At 42.3% G+C, this 20,231-nt stretch overlaps 1 protein-coding gene across 1 annotated transcript; it reads right to left on the reverse strand.

The window, feature by feature from the left end:
- Positions 1-4,270: 4,270 nt before the first annotated feature.
- Positions 4,271-16,578, reverse strand: LOC140902415 (cathepsin K). Its single transcript, XM_073322451.1, has 9 exons — positions 16,491-16,578; positions 15,854-16,027; positions 14,510-14,644; positions 13,127-13,249; positions 12,337-12,495; positions 10,790-11,014; positions 8,429-8,594; positions 5,708-5,813; positions 4,271-4,470 (listed from the first exon to the last, which is right to left on the reverse strand). The coding sequence occupies exons 3-9, from the start codon at positions 14,636-14,638 to the stop codon at positions 4,371-4,373; spliced, it is 1,008 nt and encodes a 335-aa protein (XP_073178552.1). The 5' UTR covers positions 14,639-14,644; positions 15,854-16,027; positions 16,491-16,578; the 3' UTR covers positions 4,271-4,370.
- Positions 16,579-20,231: the final 3,653 nt, after the last annotated feature.

Consider the following 20,231-nt stretch of genomic DNA (forward strand, 5'->3'; position numbering starts at 1 on the left):
CTCTGATGACACATACACATGTAGATCCTGTCCATTCAGTTTTCAGAACACAGGCTGAGATCCACCAAGGTATTTAGGCTCCTAGGTTCCACTGAAATCAATACAAGTCAGGAGCCTAAATGCAAACCTTTACTTACGTGAACAATTTTTATTCATGTACGTAATCCCATTGATTTAAGTGTGACTACCTACGTGAATAAGGATCACTCATGGGAATAGAGATCTACAGTCTTTAGCCTGGTTTAAGTACACACTTCAGCTGACAGAACTATGTCAGGGGTGCAATGAATGCAGGCAGAATTCCCTAGCATAGACACAGCTATACTGGCAAAATGCACTTTTACCAATATAGCTTGTTTTGTTCAGGGGAGATGATTTTACTAATGGTACAAAATACAGCTGTGCCGGTATAGCTGCATCCACACTAGGTACTATCTACACTAGAAAATTAGATCAACTCAGCTACATCACTCTGGAGTTTGAAAGATCCAAACCTGAGTGACATAGTTAAGCCAATCTAGGTCCCTGTGTAGATACTGCTAGGTTGATGGAAGAATTCTTCAGTGGACCTAGCTACTGCTTCTTAGTGGGGCGCATTAGCTATGCCAACAGGAGAACCTCCTCTGTCAACATAAGTAGTGTCTATGCCAGTGGTTCTCAACCCGTGGCTCACTTGCAGCCCAATCAGCACACAGCTGTGGCCCATGTGACATCCTCAGGGCCACACAGGTGGTGTATATATATTATGTGGTTGCAGTCCACATAACACACAGACAGCTGCATATATGGCCCACAACGATAAATAGGTTGAGAACCATTGGTCTACACTGTAATGTTTCAAGTGTGGCCAAGCCCTAGAAGTGCTTTGCCAGCATAGTATGCCAGTAAAGGGCTCCTAGTGTAGTTGTCGCCTTAGGCCTGGTCTACACTTAAAAATTAGATCATCCTAGCTACGTCGCTGAGGCCTGTGAAACATTCCACATCCTAAGCTGGGGTGGACAAACTTTTTGGTCCGAGGGCCACATCTGGGTATGGAAATTGTATGGCGGGCCATGAATGCTCTCAAAATTGGGGGTTGGAGTGCGGGGGGGTATCCAGCTGGGGGTGCAGGCTCTGGGGTGGGGTTGCGGGTGCAGGAGGGTGCTCTGCACTAGGACCAAGGGGTTTGAAGGATGTAAGGGGGATCAGGGCTAGGGCAGGGGGTTGGGGTGCAGGAGGGGGGAAGGGGTGCAGGCTCTGGGCGGTGCTTACCTCAAGCAACGCCCAGAAGCAGCAGCAGCATGTCCCCCCTCCAGCTCCTACACGGAGGCGCCTCTGCACGCTGCCCCGTCCGCAGGCGCCACCCCTGCAGCTCCCATTGGCCACAGTTCCTGGCCAATGGGAGCTGCAGGGGCTGCGCTTGGGGTGGAAGCAACATGCAGAGTCCCCTGGCCGCCCCTATGCCTAGGAGCTGGCGAGGGGGACATGTTGCTGTTTCTAGGAGCCACACGGAGTGGGGCAAGTCCTAGGCGGGAGCTTGAGGGCCAGATTAAAATGTCTGGAGGACCGGATGTGACCCTCAGGCTGTAGTTTGCCCACCCCGGCCCTAAGCGCTCTAGTTAGATCAGCATAACCACCCATGCCCAGCCCTGCGCAGGTTGGCAGAATTCTGCCACTGACCTAGCTACCGCCCCTCAGGTAGGTAGATTACCCACACAGATGGGGAGAGCCCATTCCCATCAGCATAGGGCACGGCCACACTACGGTGCTACCCGCAGCTGTGCCGCTGTATCTAGGGTGACCAGACAGCAAATGTGAAACGTCAGGACGTGGGTGGGGCGTAATAAGGGCCTATATAAGAAAAAGACCCAAAAATCAGGACTATCCCTATTAAATCGGGACATCTGGTCATGCTAGCTGTAGTGCGGCCATGCCCTTAGGACCTGGGTTTCTGCTTTAAAGGGCTCCTTCGGCGTCAGACGCTGCCCTAGCCAAAACAGACGGGGAAGAGACTCACTGGCCCAAGGCAGGACTCTGCAGGGCCCAAGGAGCCGGGGTGGGGCAGTGTGGGGAGTCTGAAATTAGAGGAGTTACGGCCAGTGGGGAAACTGAGACCCATGGGTGCGGGGGGCCAGGGAAACACGGGTCGCACCTCGTTGGAGCAGACGGGGGAATCCGAGCCGCCTCATGGGGCGCAACGCGCCGCGTACGCTGGCCCGGGAAAGACCCGCCCTTGCCTGGCCCGCGCTAGTGCTGCCCGGCGGCCGCCGCTCCCTGAGCCCGCCCGCGCCGCGCCGCGCCGCGCGCACAGTAACCGTCCCCTGCCCCGCCCCCCGCAGGGGCCCGCGCGCCGACCGCTTTCCCGCCTTTTCCTCTCACGCTGTCGACGCGCGCGCGCCTTCCTCGGAACGGGGGCCGTGTGCATCGTAACCGGCTCCCCCCCCCCACACACACACTCTTTCCTTGCGCCCATCAGGGGGCCGTGTGCAAAGGCTTCAACGCCTCTTTGCCTTACACCTCAACTGACTTCAGCGCCGCTGATCCCTCCGCGAAGGGCCCTGTGCCAAGCGCTGCCTACCCCAGCTCCTCCCGAAGCTCCCTTCTCACCACGCCCTGGGGCTAGGGTGCACAGCCTGCCGCCTGTCCCTATGGTACCCTTGTTCCCCCACCTCCACTTTGTGTGGGGCCACGTGCAAAGGCTCGTCGCACCTTCTTCCCCTCACACTTTTGCCTCCCCACTACCCTAGGGTCACATACATAGGCCTGGTCTACGCTGAAAAATTAGATTGCCCGAGCTGCATGGCTCCGGGCCGTGAAAAGTTTCGCGCCCTGTGCTCTGATTTAAGGTCGCCCTAACCCTCTGGCGCAGCCAGATTAACCACAGCAGTGGGAGAAGCCCTTCCACCCATGCCGGAAGTGCCTATGCTATGGCGCTGCAGGGGCACCGCTGTGGTGTGGACAGAGCCAAAGGCTCGTTCTTTTTCTTCTCATGCTATCGCCTCCATCTGTCTGCCCCGTCGCAGCACGTGCAATGGCTCTTCCTCGTGCCCCATTGCCTCCCATCCAGCGCCACTTGCAACACGCTTTCCCCCATGGCCTCCTGCACCCCTCCTAGGGCCATGTCCAAAGACTCCACACCTTTCCCCTTCCCGCTGCTATCCTAGACTTCACAGAGGCTGGCCTGGGGAAGGGAAACTGGGGTTGCAGTTCGCTGGAAGAGGGGGAATCTGAGCCCACTCATGGGGATGTGTGTAAAGCACAGAGCCATTAAAACACCCACACTTGTGTAATGGTATTAGACTCATATTCTGTAATAGTTACAGACTGTAGGACGAGAGGGTCATAAAAACATTAGATCATATTGGATAGTCCCTCTCATAGGGTGTATACACGATAGGACAGACAGACACAAGGACAGCCTAATAAATATGGCAATTTCTGAGGGAAAGTATTAAGAGAGGAATATATTCCATGTTGTTTTTTCATCGTTCTGCATTTCTTTGCCAGAAATGGAATTGGGGGGTTTTTTAAACTATTTTTGTGACCTGTATTTTGAAAAATATTTATTGTGCAATATTTAAAAAACAATAACATCTAAGTTAAAAATTTAACTAGCCAATTATCAAGCCTTGTCTTTCAGGTTTTGCTTTTATTTAGTAAAAAAGGACAAAAATATCAAAGTTTCCACAAATAAGCACTCTAATTAAGTGTCCTTTACTGTCCTGGTGCTATCTACACAATATTGTACCGACACTGATCACCACAAACTAAAGCTTCTGTGGGAAGTAATGCATGCAACATCTTACAATCCAATAGCAATTGCCTACATAGGAAAGTAATATTAGATGCTTTCCTAATATGTTTTTAACTTCTTTTAACGAAACAAGGAGAACCAGTATCATGTGACTAGTTGGCTGAAGTAGTTGGTGTAGATGATTTTCTGAAAGCAACTCTAGGCTGGTTAGGGAACATGAAAGCAATATGTCAAGAGGGCTATAACTAGCACTCATGAAGTTTTATAGCAAGCAAAAAGAAAAGGAGTACTTGTGGCACCTTAGAGACTAACCAATTTATTTGAGCATAAGCTTTCGTGAGCTACAGCTCACATAAATTGGTTAGTCTCTAAGGTGCCACAAGTACTCCTTTTCTTTTTGCGAATACAGACTAAACACGGCTGTTACTCTGAAACCTGTCATATAGCAAGCAGTGATTCTTCTTACAGTAGTTTTTTGTTCTTGCATTTGACAGGTCTTTTGGGGTCCATCAAGTTTGTATGATTCAAGACAGGACTTATTTATTGAAGACTACAGTTCTTTGGGGAACTCAGAACAAAATGAATTTAAAAGCATGTTTGACTCTTCATTCCTGCCCACCAGGATTAAGTCTATTTTTCACATCAGTGGATAGCTGGCAAATGAAGCTATTCCACAAAGGTTGCCCCTGTTTTTTGCCATCCGGATATAACCTTGATCACCCCATCTGGTTCCCCAGCTGCAGAAGAGAAACAAAAAATATATATGTGTTTTTATATATAATGTTAAATCTTAATACAGGTTCCCTGGTATTTTTTGTTTTGGGAGGGGGGGTCCTATCGACTTTTTATAGTATGACCATCTTAGCAGGGCAAATCTTGTTACTGCTGTTCCTGACACAAAATTTAATTGTTACAGTTCCTTTTCAGTTGTGGCTGAGTGGAAACTAGAGATGCAGAGCACTTTTACAGATCAGAGTCTGAATGTTTTATAAAAGGAGAGGTCTCCATGAAAAGCAAGATTTTAAATTAAGCATAAATAAGCCTTAGCAAAAATAAAAGTGTGCTCCTAGAACTCAGAATCTCTGAAACCATTGCACACTAGAAGTGTATTATAAATAATAAGAAATACAAATAAGCATACCCAGAATTCACTTTGCAGATAGGGATGTATCAATAAACACATAATTGTTATCTTTGTCAGAACACAGATACCCTGTTAAAGCTCAATAGTTGGGTAATGGTAATAAGCTCACATCCACACTCAAAGAAAGACTAAAAATGGGGAAAAGACTTCCACAACCTTTTTGAAAAGAGTACCGGGCATGCCCATTAGTTTCATAATTATTATCTGTCTGGTTTGCATTTGAGAAATTTGCAGAATTATCTCATATTTTACTTCAGACCCACACAATGTATTTATTTCCTCTTTGCAGGCCACTAGTCCAGCAATACATCAAAATTATTACGCATTGGAAATCATTTAAAAAACATAATGTCAGAGTTCAGGGCCAAAATCTAGGTCTATAATAAATCATATGAATACATGTTTTTGTAATTGAAAAAGTTCAGTGAAATTTCAAGTAAAATTAAATGTATACACTTGTCTTCTGGAATGAACTATTCCTCTCTGTTTTTGAAACTCAAAGTCTTTAACCTTGTGCTGGTCCATGAGAATCAGAAAGCAAAACTGATTAGAGAAAGGGAATGAAATTAACTAAACTAGTTTGTGTCAAGCTGCCTGTCATGTGCAAAACCTAAACAGAATTAATAGTGAAAAGTAAATTAGAATTTTAAAATATTCTTTTATTTTTAATAATCAGAGATATGGCTAACAGAACAGTTAAAGACTTTTAAAACATATTTTATTTATTTTGATGCTGTCCTTGTAAAGTACTAAACCAATTCTTTAAGATGAAATTATATTTTAAAGAATTTTTAGTAAAGGTATTTTAATTAAAGAAAACTCATCCTTACCTGTTTTTGACGAGCCAGTATGGCACACCTTTGTCCACACAATATCCCACAACAAGAACGGCATGGTTTAAACGTGAGGAACTGCATTCTGAGTCGTAGTACACACCTGAAAATGTTTTATTTATTTATTTATGAAACAGCAGTGCCCAGAAGCCCCAATCAGGAGCATTGTGCTCCTGTGATAGGCATTGTATAAATGCATAGGAAGACAAAGTCTCTGTCCCAAAGAGGTTACAGTCTAAAGCCCCAATTCTGCAATGAGTTCCACACAAGTACAAAGGTACACCCATGTGGAGCTCATTGCTGGACTGTGGCCTAATTTAAAACAAGAGCTAATGAATGAGTATATAACTGTAGGACAGAAGTGGGGAGGGAGGACAAGGGTGACAGTTCAAAAAAACCAATGGTTGCATAGGTTAACTATATATACCACTTAAGGTTTCTAAATCATTTAAAAGAGAGATGTAAAAATGATATAAAACAGAATAAAGATACAATTGGCAAATCTGCATTTGATTTTGAAACCGTTTTCCTAAAACAGGTAACAGGTCAATGGGTTGCTGTTTTGGAAACCTGAACCTCACAGGTACAGGATATACTGTTTCACCAATGCTGTAAATGGAGGTTTCAGAGTAACAGCCGTGTTAGTCTGTATTCGCAAAAAGAAAAGGAGTACTTGTGGCACCTTAGAGACTAGCCAATTTATTTGAGCATGAGCTTTCGTGAGCTACAGCTCACTTCATCAGATGCATGCCGTGGAAACTGCAGCAGACTTTATATATACACAGAGAATATGAAAAAATACCTCCTCCCACCCCATTGTCCAGCTGGTAATAGTTTATCTAAAGTGATCATCAGGTGGGCCATTTCCAGCACAAATCCAGGTTTTCTCACCCTCCACCCCCCCACACAAATTCACTCTCCTGCTGGTGATAGCCCATCCAAAGTGACAACTCTTTACACAATGTGCATGATAATAAAGTTGGGCCATAGTCTAATCAAAAACAATTTGGGAATCTGACCCTGTAATCCTTTCTTATGTGAAGTTGATGGATCTACTTCTAAATCGGCTTTGCAGGACCAGATGTTAAGATGAATTTTTTTAAGTTCACAAGCTTCTCTCACTGCTGGAGCACACACAGGAAGACGATTGATTGGTTTCCTTACATCTTTTCCTCAAGTCAGAGAGCCCCTAGTATATCAGCAGAATTATTTCTAAGTAGGATGTTTCCCCACCCCCAATAATTTAATAGAGTCATAGATTCCAAGGCCAGAAGGAATCACTGTGATTATCTAGTCTGACTTCTTGTATAACACAGGTTGTAAAACTTCCTCAGAATAATTCCTAGGGCATATCTTTAAAAAAAAAAAATCCAATCTTGATTTAAAAATGGTCCATGATGAAGAATCCACCATGACCCTTGATAAGTTGTTCCAATAGTTAATTACACTCACTTAAAAATGCATGTCTTCTTTCCAGTCTGAATTGGTCTAGCTTCATCTTCTAGTCATTGGATCTTGTTATACCTTTTCCTGCTAGTTTGAATAGCCCATTATTAAATGTTTATTCCCCATGTAGATATTTACAGAATATAATCAACTCACCCCTTAAATTTTCCAGGGCTGCTCTTCGACCCTGAATCAGCAAACCACTTACTAGCATGTACTTCACTTTAGGCATGTGAGCAGTGTGACAGACTGACATGTACAAACTTTATTGAATTAAGTTAAACCTTACTGAATTATGTTTAACATATTTGGAGTTGTATTAAAAATGCAAATATGTATGCACTATTGTGGGATTGTATGGAACTTCAAAATACTTTTTGGAACACTACTTGTAAAGTGAATTTCCTAGACTGTACTTGAGAGGAGGGAAATACAAATTATCCCCTCCTGAGCTTGCCTATTGAAGCTACACCCTGGGGAGAGACCAGTTACCTACTCTTGGAAACTCCAGATGAAGGACACTGCACCTTATAAAAAGTGGACTAAACACATTCTGAGAGCACTTGTTCTGAGCTGAAGCTGTGATGAACTTGTAGCCCAAGGAATCCACTTGGGTCAGAATCTGAATGACTGCTTCTGCCAGAATCTATGTTAGGGTTGTTGGGGTGAATTCTGGTGAGCTTATTAATATGCATGTAGGTTCTTTTATTGTTTTTTATGTGTTTTCTCTGTAATGCTTTTTACTGTAAGAATAAAATAGGCTTGCATAGGAAGAACTGTGTGGTACTTATAACTTTTGACAATCATTCTGTTATCAAGAAGTAGGTGCCTTAGGTGCCACAAGTACTCCTTTTCTTTTTGCAGATACAGACTAACACGGCTGCTACTCTGAAATTCTGTTATCAGTCTCTGAAGAGAAAGCAAGCAGGTATGGTTGGGGAGCCTATTTCTTCTGGGAATAATTAAGTGAAGGCAGGGAACTGTGTGCATCCTGGAAATAACCCAGTAAGAAGGGAGAGAGACATGTGTCTGCACCCAAGAGAGGCAATGGCTGGGGAGCTGGAAGCCTGAGAATGGTACCCTTGCTAGACCATTGAGGAAAAATACAGATGCAGTTGCCCTGAACCGTGACAATTAGTTCTGTTCATTTCAGTGGAGCTATTCACATGCTTGAAGTTAGGTTTGTGTTTTGTTGATTCAGGGTCTTTGTCTCTAATTTTGTTAAGAACTATTTAGGTCTCAGAAAATACAGGGAAAGAGAAAACTGCTTACCACTGTGGTATTGATGGAAGGATCTCAAACTTGCATCTATAGCAACAGATACTGGTCCCACTGAAGCCACTGTCCTTTCAAGATAAGTTTCATTTCCCTTAGGTATGCTTTTATAGCTGACACAGGTGGCAGCCCGTCCAGAAGTTTTATAACGGCAATTCTTGTTCTGTAGAAGGTGGCAGACAGAGATATAAGGGCACAATAAGTATGGCAAGTAAGTTAATGCCAAGTTATATTATCATCTTCATTAATTAACAGAATCCTGTAACAGCCCAGAGGTATATAACATACTGGTTTATTCAGATCTGTTTGTGTGTTTTAGTTCCTTTCCAGTAATTTAGCTCATCCCAGAAAATAGAACTTACTTTTTCACTGTACACAGTAAGTGAGGTAATATCTTTTATTGGACCAACTTCTGTTGGTGAAAGAAACAAACTTTTGAGCCACACAGAGCTCTTCTCCAGGTCTGGGAAAGGTAATTAGAATGTCACAGCTAAATACATGGTGAAAGAGATTGTTAAGGATAGGGAGTTAACACATGAAGAGGAAGTGGGCAATTAACAATTTATCATGGGACCAACACAGCTACAACACCACTGCGAACAACTTGTTCACTGTACACACATGTACTAGCTTGACACACTCCATCCAGTAAATGCCAGTACAGAATATATGTATTAGCCAATATATTACAAAATTATCTGACTCTGTGGTATGCTGGTATATGAAATGGCACCATTATTTCCAGGGCCCCCTGAACAGGATGGATATAAATTCTGATTCAGTGGCATGGTTTCCTACTTTCTGTGGCACTGACACTGAAAATGTTGCCACAAATACAGGTAACATTCAAAATGTGGTGTTTGATACAATTTAATTAAATGAACAATGTCAACTTCAAAACAATCGCTCTTCTGTCCGAATTGTTTTAAACCCGTTGTTACAAAAGGTAACACCTGAAATTACTATAATTGTAAAAGATCTCAGAAAAAAAGATTTTTTTCTATTTTACAGTTTGTTTGCTTTGCACATTTGTCAGCTCTTTATGTGTAGTCTGTTTCACAGTTTGCCCTGTATAGTCAGTTACCCCTGTTGTTTGTGTGAATCTTTCACAGAGCAACAAGACTGACAAAAAGCATTTTTAAAAAATAGGAAAATGATTGCAAAACCACAAAAATTGGCAGGTGGCCTCATGCAGCTAGCTTATCTGATCTTATCATTATATTAAATTGAATAGAATTCAGGTAGATGGTGCTCCTTTAAATATGAAAATATACTAGACAATAGTACAATATCCCTGGTGTTTATTTAAATATTAAATTCAATCTTATTGATTTTCCAGTGCTTTGCACCAAGCTTGTTTCTGCTCTCACACGAGTTTTAAACAAGAGTAACTCTCCTGACTTCAGTGAATTTACTGTTGGTTTACACCAGGGCAACATAGAGCAGTATCATGCCTGTCTTCTGTAGTCATCTATACCTGTGCAAAGTCAGTATTAAGTTGGCATACAATTCTACCAGATCAAAAGGACATCACTGTACACCCAATTTGCATTGACTTCGAACAGTTGCAAATGACTACACAAGGTGCAAGGCAGTGGAAAATGAGGTCCAGTTTATTTGGCTCCCCCACTGCATTTTCAGTTTTCAGTATGCAACAGTGTTTGGTTTTTTTAAATTAATATCACATAATTGCATGGTAGAAGTTGTCAATAGGAAGCTGGAAGTGTTGGCAGCTGGCTAGTGAACAGCTTTGGGATTTGGACACTCCAAAAGTTGTGGGAAACAGTTGAAGATTGTGAAAAAAGCATATTAGCTACATATGTTTGCTAAAATAATCAACAGTGAAATAGTTAATGCTTATTTAAATTGCCATAATTATGAATGAAGTGGTTCACACTTCTCTGGGAATTGTTCTTTCAAGCACTCTGCAGACTCAGGAAGACAACACGGTATTAGGATTACACTTGGGTCCTGTTTGGAAGGTTTTTATAAACATATAGAATTTTGTTGTTGTTGTTGTTAAATGAAAGTTTATATTCTGGAACCCAGATCTGTGGTAAGGAATGGATTCTGCTGCAAATTTTGCAGCCATAAAATTGTGGAATATTCAAGGCCCTAATTTTTTCTAGATGATGTTAAAAAAAGACATCACTGTGTGTTTAAATTGAGTTAAAATATGCAGCAAGCAAGAAGGAAAAAACCCAAATATATTAATATGTTAATATAACCATAGTATAAAGTAGAGGTTTGAGTCCTCCCCCTGATTTGTCTTTTAGATAAAACAGTTTATGGTAAAATACAGACTTTTCCAATGTTTTTCCTCCCCAAAGAAACAGCTCTGGCTAAGGTGATACTCACCTGACCTTCATATGGATACGACGTTTCTGAGTCAATGCCACGGTTGTTCATAACATATCTGAAAGCTTTAGTCATAAAGCCTCCATTGCAACCATGGTTGCCATATCTCCAGGAGCAGTCTACTAGGTTCTGGGGACTAAGTGACACCAAACGCCCTGTTTTCTTCTTCAGTTGTCCTTCCAAGGCCCCCACGGCACTGAAAGCCCAACAAGAACCACAAGATCCCTGTGGCACATTGTAAGGTTCAACAACAACAAAAAAGGAGAAACGTTATGGCAGGTGTCATTCATAGTTTAATTATACATTTAAGACAGCAACACTGAGGTAACTCCACCGGCATTATTCCTGATTTACAGCAGCATAAGTGAGAGAAGAGTGAGGGACACAATGCAGTTGTGAGATAGGTATCTTTAATGGACTGAGAAGTAAATATAGCTAGTCTACTTGCAATTCTTGGAGACATATAGCTTCCATAAAATGAGTTTGATAACAATTTTTGCTAACCCAACCCATGAAGCAGTATGAATTGGATACATTAAGTACTGGAATGATAAGTCTTCAATGATAGTTGAAAATGGGTTATGCAGCTTTTCAGATGACAGTTAAAATCCAGTCAATGGCAACAGTGACATTTTTTTTTCTGTGCAATGGCTATTCAGTGTCTTATGTGAATTGGGCCAGATTCCCCAGGTTCTTTTGCAGCACAAAGCGGCCTTAAACCAGCCAGAGATTTTCAACAAAGAATTCTCCTTGTGTAGGAGGAATGTCTGCTGATGAAGAGCTGGATGGTATAGCTGCCTCCCCAACCCCATGAAAGGGGCAAGAGGCAGCGTAGTGGAGCTGAACTCCAGTATGGCTAATGATCCTATGCATAAAGGGTCTTATTCCTTCAGTGCCATCCTTTACACAACAACATAAATTAGAGCAGGATCCAGCAGTCCTGATTCAAGGTGGCACAACTATCTCCCTGCAACCACCACTCTTCACTACATTCAAGCACTGCTCGGGTGTAGTGCAAATCAGTGCCATTGAGTTTAGTGACCTCGGTCCAGTTCCTAGCTGATAGGTGTCCACCCCACAAAAAACACTTCCATGTTTGATACTGAGATCAACCATCCCCTCTCCTTTCAGATCAGGGCTGATGCATGTTGGTAGGAGGTCAGCGGGGGAGAAGCTTGCATTGCCATTGCCTATACTGTACTCTGTCTTCTCTGTATAAGAGCAAAGAATTTAATTCCCTGCTTTTGTTAATGACTCTTTTCACCTACATTAATGCTAAAGTTATTTAAAAAATAAATTAAATTGAATGAACAACTTCAAAGCAAGAGACATGTTTTTTGCATAAAATAAATTACATGTTGACATGGATAATGCAGATATATAGATATTTTCATAGAATGTCACTTACAAAACATTGTATTGCTGTGACCATGCAGTTCTTCCTCAGCAATGTGAGGAAGGGGGTGGGAGATTTGCACTACTCTGCAATTATGTAGCTTGCAATATTCATTCTCCACCTACTGTAATTTCCACCTCTGAGTTCGCACCTGGTTCTTTACATTGGTGACATAACCACTCTTCCTCCAATCTATGCAGTCTGGGCCCTGATCCTGAATACTTTCTCGAGGCCAATCAACTGTAAGGTTATCCATTTCTGAGTCGGATACCCTGAGCCCTGTCATTGTAGCTGTTACTTCCTCAGATGTCTGTTAAAATAAAAATTAAAAAAGGAATAGAGTATATTAAATCAGTAACTGGTCATACTGCTGTCAGGCAAGTGCCCTAATTGGCCAACTTTGTAGCAGTTGACAAATACATGGCAGAAACCGTCTAAGATTTAAACTGTAGATATACTATAAAGAGTGGCTGTGTAAAATGGCACCTCCTTATTCAATGGGGCTTGATCCAAAGCCCACTCCTTTAACAATTCTCTGCTCTTTTTACTTGAGGATCTCAAAGCACAGTGCAAAGGAAGGTAAGTATTATCCTCATTTTACAGGTGTCTAAGGCTACACAGCTATTCAGTGGCAGGATTGTTAACAGAATCTAGATCTCTTGATTCCCAATCCAGTGTCCTAGCCATTGAACTATGTTACTACCCTCTGCGCCCATGTACCTCCTCAGGATCATATTACTTTTGATCATTTACTTTTAAAAGTAATCAGAATACAGGTAACTAGTTAGTGTAATTAATTACACTAGCAATCCTGACCAAGGTGAGGGAAAATCTTTTTACAATTATTATTACTTCTTTAAAAAAAAAGAGCTTGAAATAATAACGCCTAGATTAAAATGTCACTACATAATTTGAGAACAAAGTAGCATGAGGAAATTTACCATGTCTGCAAAGCCATTCATGGCCATTGTGTATGAATGCATTCCCTTTGACTCTTCCAAGTTATGAACTGTAACAATTTTCAGGGTTTTTTCCCAGATCAAGCGCCTGGAAAGCTCTTCCTCCTGAAATAATGAAAGAAATGGGAACATTTTTTGGCCACAAAAATCAGGTTAATAAAAAATTAATTTTTTTGGCAGGATAAATTGTTTTTGTGATTATTTTCCAGTGGGAAATTTCCCAGTGAAACTACATTTTTTTGTTTAATTTTAAATAGAAATTTCATTTTGTTTTGTTTTTCTTCTAACATTTTCACTGTCTTTTCTTCTTTTTTTCCCTTATTGCCACAATAAGATGAATAATGTATAGTTTGGGGAAAAGAGGACTCCCAAGTTTTCCTTTTTCCCTTTTCTACTCTAACTTTTTTAACTTCTTCCATTTTACAACAGTTACATAATGGCAAAAGGAAAAATGAAATATGCTATTCTAGCTTTTCCAAAGTTGGAGAAGTTTTGCCAAGTTACAGAGTAGAGAAAGGAAAAAACGAAAGAGTAAAAAGTGGAAAGAAAAAAGATATCTTTCATTATTACATTCAGTAGCAAAAATAAATAAATAAATAGAGAAATAGAGAAAAGGGAAAAAACTAAAATCAGACGTTTCAAAAGTTTGACTAATTTTTAGTTTTTTTAAAACCACAACAAAAATCTCAAAATTAATCTGACACAATGAACATTTTTTGTTTCAAAATTTTCAGGTGACAAATTGAAAAATATCAAATGAATCATTTGAAATGAAAATTTTTCATAAGGCAAAAAATGGGTTCAGTTCTCATTAAATTGTCGAGCATGGACAATGTAATTACAATTTTTAAATATTGTGGAGCACTCTGCTTCTTTCTGGTAATTTCCATGGGCAGGAAATATACACCAGATTGAGAGTGAGTAAAGTTATTTTTTTCCTTACAGGAATTTGAGGAAATCAGATCAAAACATAATTGCTTTGGATGAAAAATATTAAGAATGTTTCTCTCCACTTGTGGTATAGTCCAAGAATGTAAATTAGCTTATTAGAAACACAAACTCTTGAGCTGCACTTTGTAGGCACATTGAAGCAACCTTCAGCTGGAAGTGTAAGTGACCCTTACCACAGTTCGGATATCACTAATAAATCGTTGTGGAGCTGCTCATGATCATATTTAATCCAGATATACCATGATGTTGAACATTTCAGTCTCCAGAACTCTATTCAGTTCTTCTGTTTGTCTTGGCCACTAAATTATTAACCAGTAAAAAGAATCAACCAGGTAGTAGTGGGTATGGTTCTGCCTATGAGTGTTTAGTGCAATATACCATAAAAATAAATATTTAGAATGCAAAGATAATTACCTCACTGCTGTACTGCTTTTGGTAGATTGTCTTCCAGCGTTCCCAGTCTGAATCAAGAGTAGGATCCTTGCCTATGTTGGCAACAGACGCTGCTACCAGAAGCAGTAAAACACTGCCCACTGTTAGCATCTTAAACTGCAAAAGATATAAAACGGATGTCATATAACACAATGTATTACTTTCTTCCCATCACAATCCAGGATCTTTGAAGAGCTCAAAGGAATGGCACAGGCACACAGCAGGTCCTGTGTCTGTGCCTATGCTTTCTCCCCACACAAATATGTATCCAGTGGGCCTGATTCTCCACTGCCTTGCATCTTGTCATTTCCACATGTGCAGAATGTAAAATGTATACCAAAACAGAATTCTCCACTCACAGCCGTGGCATTGTGGAACACTCACATTGCAGAGGGGTAAAATGACAGCTATGGTGCAAGGCAGTGGAGAATCAGTTTCAATATTTAGAGAGAGTAGAACTTTCATGGTAAATTTACAGAATTGCAAAGTGTAGTGGTGGTGCCGTTGTCCCTTCCCCTCTGGGTCGGAGGGAGGCCACACCGCCTCACTTTGTTGTCGGGGCCTCCACCTAGTATCAGGGGAATTAGCATAGGCGTTAGCGTCCTGTGCAGCCCACCGTCTAGGGTGCTCAGGCCCTACAAGCATGGACTGCGTCCACCTTAGTCTATGGCCTGGGGCCCTTGGGGCAGGGCCAACACTGGCATTAAGTCGCTCCAAACCCATCAGCCCAGGGCGGAGCAATCCCAGCAGTCAATTAGCTCTGGCCTCTGGAGGCAGAGATAGGGTAAACACAGAAATCACTCAGCTCTGGTCTGTTGGTGCAGAGACAGAGCAGCCTAGTAGTCAATTCGCTCTGGGCTCTCGTTACAGAACCAGAGCAAATCCAGGCATCAATCAGCCCTGGCTTCATGATACAGCCAAAAGCCCACCCAGCGGTCAATGAGTTCTGGGCTCTTGTAGCAGAGCCAGAACCAGCCAGCAGTTAATTAGCTCTGGGCTCTGGCAGCAGAGCCAGAGAAAACCCAGGGGTCAGGCGTCCTACCTCCAGCGGACAACCAACAAACCCAGGCTGCTGGACCTGGCGAGGGGAGGCTGCCACCCCAGGAGTGGGGTGGCAGGTGGGGTCTGGTCCCACCCTACTCCACCGGTCCCCAACCCGGAGCCTTAAGAGTAGTGGAATGGTCCACCACTGAGTCAGAGGGATCCCAGCCACAACACGCTGATTGTCCCTCAGGTAGAGTTATAGCCAGACTAAGGTTGGCTGTCCCTGGGCCACTTCCTCCCCTCCCCTCCCCTCCCCTCCCCTCCTCTCCCCTCGGGGTGTACCTGGAGTACCCAGCCTCCTCTGGATAGGTGGCCCACTGCAGTCCTGACAGGTCTGTGGCAGCAGTAAGTTCACTGGGCTCAGCAGCAGGGTTGGTGGCCGGGAGCGAGCTGGGTCCGTCTGCCTCCTCTGGTGTCTTGGCCCCAGCTGAGCAGGAGGGAGGCCACACCACCTCACTACACAAACATTTTAATCAATATTTGAAATATTCCTCCAAATAGTCACAAATAATATTACTCTATGAAAACCAGTTAAGTATGCCCAGTATTTGTGAATCTGCTTTCCGATCATTTCCAACGTTTACTCCTAGATCTTTAAAAGAGAAGAGCAGCTATCATACTCACCACTGGACCCCCTTATTGGTCAAGACCAAGAACAGAATAAGCCATATAAATTTAACCCCCCGCTTATCCCATGAGGTGCTCCCTCTGGGATAGCGTGGAGTCCCATTGAGCAGGGCAATGTGAAGGAAGCTCACTGAGCCGTTGTGTCTATTTTGTTATGGATAGGAGATGTCACTTCTGTCTTTGGGACTGTTGACCCTGCACCCTTCACTGCACTAAATGTACGAGGGGGCAGAAATAGAGAAAAACAGAGAAAGTAAGATAAGTCAATACACGTAGCATATATGCAAATTACCTGTTAAATTGCTGTGATCCTGAGACAGTACTCCTTCTTTGCACTTACGGACCAGGCTGAGGACAACAGAGCACAGACCAAGTTTACCAAGTCTGGATGTAGCAAAGGTTCTCGCGTGCTTTATAAAGTCAAGGATCCAGCGGTCAACTGGAGAAGTTCCCTATGCAGAGATTTCATTTTCTTTAAATGTGCTTTCTATCATGAGAACAGACTATTTCTTGCTCAAGACTTGTTTTGTAATGATTAAGCAGGCACAAAAACCAAGTGGAAGGGAACAAAAGCAGAACCCTTTGGAACTGAAAGCATATAACTGAACGCAACCTCTCACATCAGGATTGAGGCACTTTGCTAGGGGCCACAGTGGGAGATGCTTACAGTGCCACTGCCTTGTCTCTCTCACCAACGGAAGTTGGTCCAATAAATGATACTACCTCACCCACTTTGTCTCTCCAGTTTTACACTTCAGTTTTTCTACACTAAACCAAGAACTTCACCCTCCAAGTTATGCATCTGACACTTTTCAACTACATTATCACTAGATTTGCTGAAAAACACATTAAATAAAGGTTTCAGAGTAGCAGCCGCGTTAGTCTGTATTCACAAAAAGCAAAGGAGTACTTGTGGCACCTTAGAGACTAACAAATTTATTTGAGCATAAGCTTTCATGAGCTACAGCATCCGATGAAGTGAGCTGTAGCTCACGAAAGCTTATGCTCAAATAAATTTGTTAGTCTCTAAGGTGCCACAAGTACTCCTTTGCTTTTTACATTAAATAAATGAATTCTCAGTGAAGAGGCATTTTTAAATGAAATCAAACTAATCTACATTTTGAGGTGATTAATGCAGATAAATTGATAATTTCACAGATTTCCATTTGCAAGCATTTTACTGGAGTGGGCAGACGATCCTTAGCAATGCAAGGACGGGGGTAGGAGCTTTGCATAGCTCAGTAAACATGGTCGTTTCAGTTTTTATTTTCCACCTGCTTTAATTTCCAACTTTGCATTCACAGCATGTATTTTACTTTGGTGACATAACCTTTCCTCTTTTGTTCCAGGCTGGGTGCTGAATAGCTTTTCAGGTCAATAGTCTGTAAGGTTATTCATTTCTGAGTCAGAGATCTTGAGCCTGATGATCATAGAAGCTACTTCCTCCAAAGTCTACTTAAAAAAGAAAGAAAGAAAAAAAGAGAAGCGAATACAGAAAAAAATTACCAGTAATTACCAGTGTGCGAGGGCAACATGAGTCAATGGATCTGCTTTCTTTTAGTATCCGGAGTTTAGATGTGCTGATTTTAGTGACAAAATGAAAGTGCTTTATTCTCCTATTGGCCCTAAAGATCAAACACAGCTAAGTGAGCCGGATTCAGTTCTGGTTTGTATCAATAGAACTGTTAACTAAGTTCCAGTCGCAGGAACTAAGTTACGTTTGCAATTCCATCAGAGACATGGAGTCAGACTGGGATAGCTGGGGGCATAATTTTAAGACAATGAGGTTGCGGAGGTGTAAGTGAGGGCAGAGTTTGGTGAGCAAGTTCTTTATTCTTGGTGATCAAGAAGTACCCAGCTTAAATTTCAGATCCCAAGTCCAGTGTGCAGTGGCAGTTAGGAAAAAAAATCTTTTTATTTGTAAACTGATCAGATTTGCTCTGTAGTTAACATGGAGAGCCACAATGCCATTTTTAACATGACTTATCAGCCACACTTCAAGCCCTTGATCCTGCAACCAAGGTTGTTGTGTTCCATTGCAAATCTGAACGGAGGCTATGCATGAGCACAAAGAGGGTTAACTGCTCGACATAGGCCTCCACGGTGAGAGAAAATCAATCTCTAGTTTCTTGCACACCTAATCCCTGAGGCCAGGTGTACACTACAGACCTACGCTGGTATAACTACATTGCTCAGAGTGTGAAAAATCCACCCCGCTGAGCAACATAGTTATACCAACCTTAACCCCCACATGCTGACAGCACTGTGTCAGTGGGAGAACTTCTCCGGTCAACATAGCTACCACCTCTCAGGAAAGTGGATTAACTCTGCCGACGGGAGATCACTAAAGCACTATAGCAACACCGCAGCATGGGTGCAGCTGCGCCAATGCAGCCTTTTTTGCATAGACCTGCCCTTACTCTGAAGAGTGCAACCTTGAATGAGATTTTAGGGCCTTTTTCGTAGTTACGTTAAGGCTCACTTACATTGCTCTGGCAGCCTAAAGTGCCTTAAAGTGGGTACAAATGTATTTTATACCTATGGTGAACCCTCTTTCAACTGCCAGAGTGGTGCAAAAGGGGCTTAGCAAAATTGAGAATTAGACCCATGGTCTTTTGTTGTCTGATCATGCAAGAAAATTATCTTCACGAACAGGAGAAATGGTTGAGAAACTAAATAGGATGAAATTCAAAAAGGACAAATGCAAAATGCTATACTTAGGAAGGAATAATCAATTGCACAAATAAAAATGGGAAATGACTGCATAGGAAGGAGTTCTGCAGAAAAGGATTTGGGCATTATAGTGGATCACAAACTAAATATGAGTCAACAATGTAATACTGTTGCAAAAAAAAGCAAACATCATTCTTGGATGTATTAGCAGAAGTGTTGTAAGCAAAAATACGAGAAGTAATTCTTCCACTCTACTCAGCATTAAAGCCTCAACTGAAGGATTGTGTGCAGTTTTAGGCACCAGATTTTGGGAAAGATGTGGGCAAACTGGAGAAAGTTGAGAGGAGAGCAACAAAAATGATTAAAGGTCTAGAAAACATGGCCTAAGAGGAAAGATTGGAAATACTGGGTTTGTTTAGTTGAGAGAAGAGAAGACCCACAGCGAGGCCATGGCTGACCTGAGTTGCCTGACTCAGGCTCATGGGGCTTGGGCTGTGGGGCTATAAAATTGCAGTATAGACATTCAGGCTCGGGCTGGAGCCCAGGCTCTGAGACTCGGTGCAGTGTGTCTTTTATCACACTGTAGACATACCCTTCGTCACTGCTTCAGCTCTTGCTCACCACTCTCTGCTAGCACAGGCAGGTGAAGGTGCAGACACTATTATCCAAGCCTGCCTGCTCCACGGACTTTATCACTGATTTAGGGCTACCACCTTTTCTTATCTGTCCTGGAGGATAAACTAATCCCATTGTGATGATGCCTTCATGTGATTTCACTGAACTTTGCAACGTTTTCACTTCCCAGTTGCACTGATGGGTTGGTGGGGTTGTTGTGTTGTACTGGAGGGTTGCATTTTGGCGCAAACTAATCCCATTGTGATGATGGCTTCATGTGATTTCACTGAACGTTGCAACGTTTTCACTTTCACAACGGAGGGTTGCATTTTGGCGCAATGGTACCCTGTGTGGAAATCACACAAGCCAGTGGGTGGCTGCTATCTCATGACAGAACATCACATCATGATGTCAAAAGGATACTAGTGACTCAAACTGCCTGCGAATGACAGGGCATCATAAGGCCCCATGAAAAGTAAGGCTAATCCAGTGGATAATTATGAAAATTCAGCACCTATGACTTTCAAATTGACCCCAGCTTTCCCAAAATGTATTCTTGTCATCCCTACTGTTGTTTCATTGTCATGCAAGAGCAAAGAAGTCCTGTTATTTCACATAATTTTGGTCTAGAGTACAGTAAATTTAACTAGATGAGAGCATGATTATTAAAATGTTCAGTTTTAATCCCTTTAAGTTATTTCTAAGAATATTGTTTCCTTTGGATTTAGCAACCGTTAAAACAAAC

The sequence above is a fragment of the Lepidochelys kempii genome, chromosome 24 (genome assembly GCF_965140285.1).
Source record: "Lepidochelys kempii isolate rLepKem1 chromosome 24, rLepKem1.hap1, whole genome shotgun sequence".
Classification (NCBI taxonomy): Eukaryota; Metazoa; Chordata; order Testudines; family Cheloniidae; genus Lepidochelys; species Lepidochelys kempii.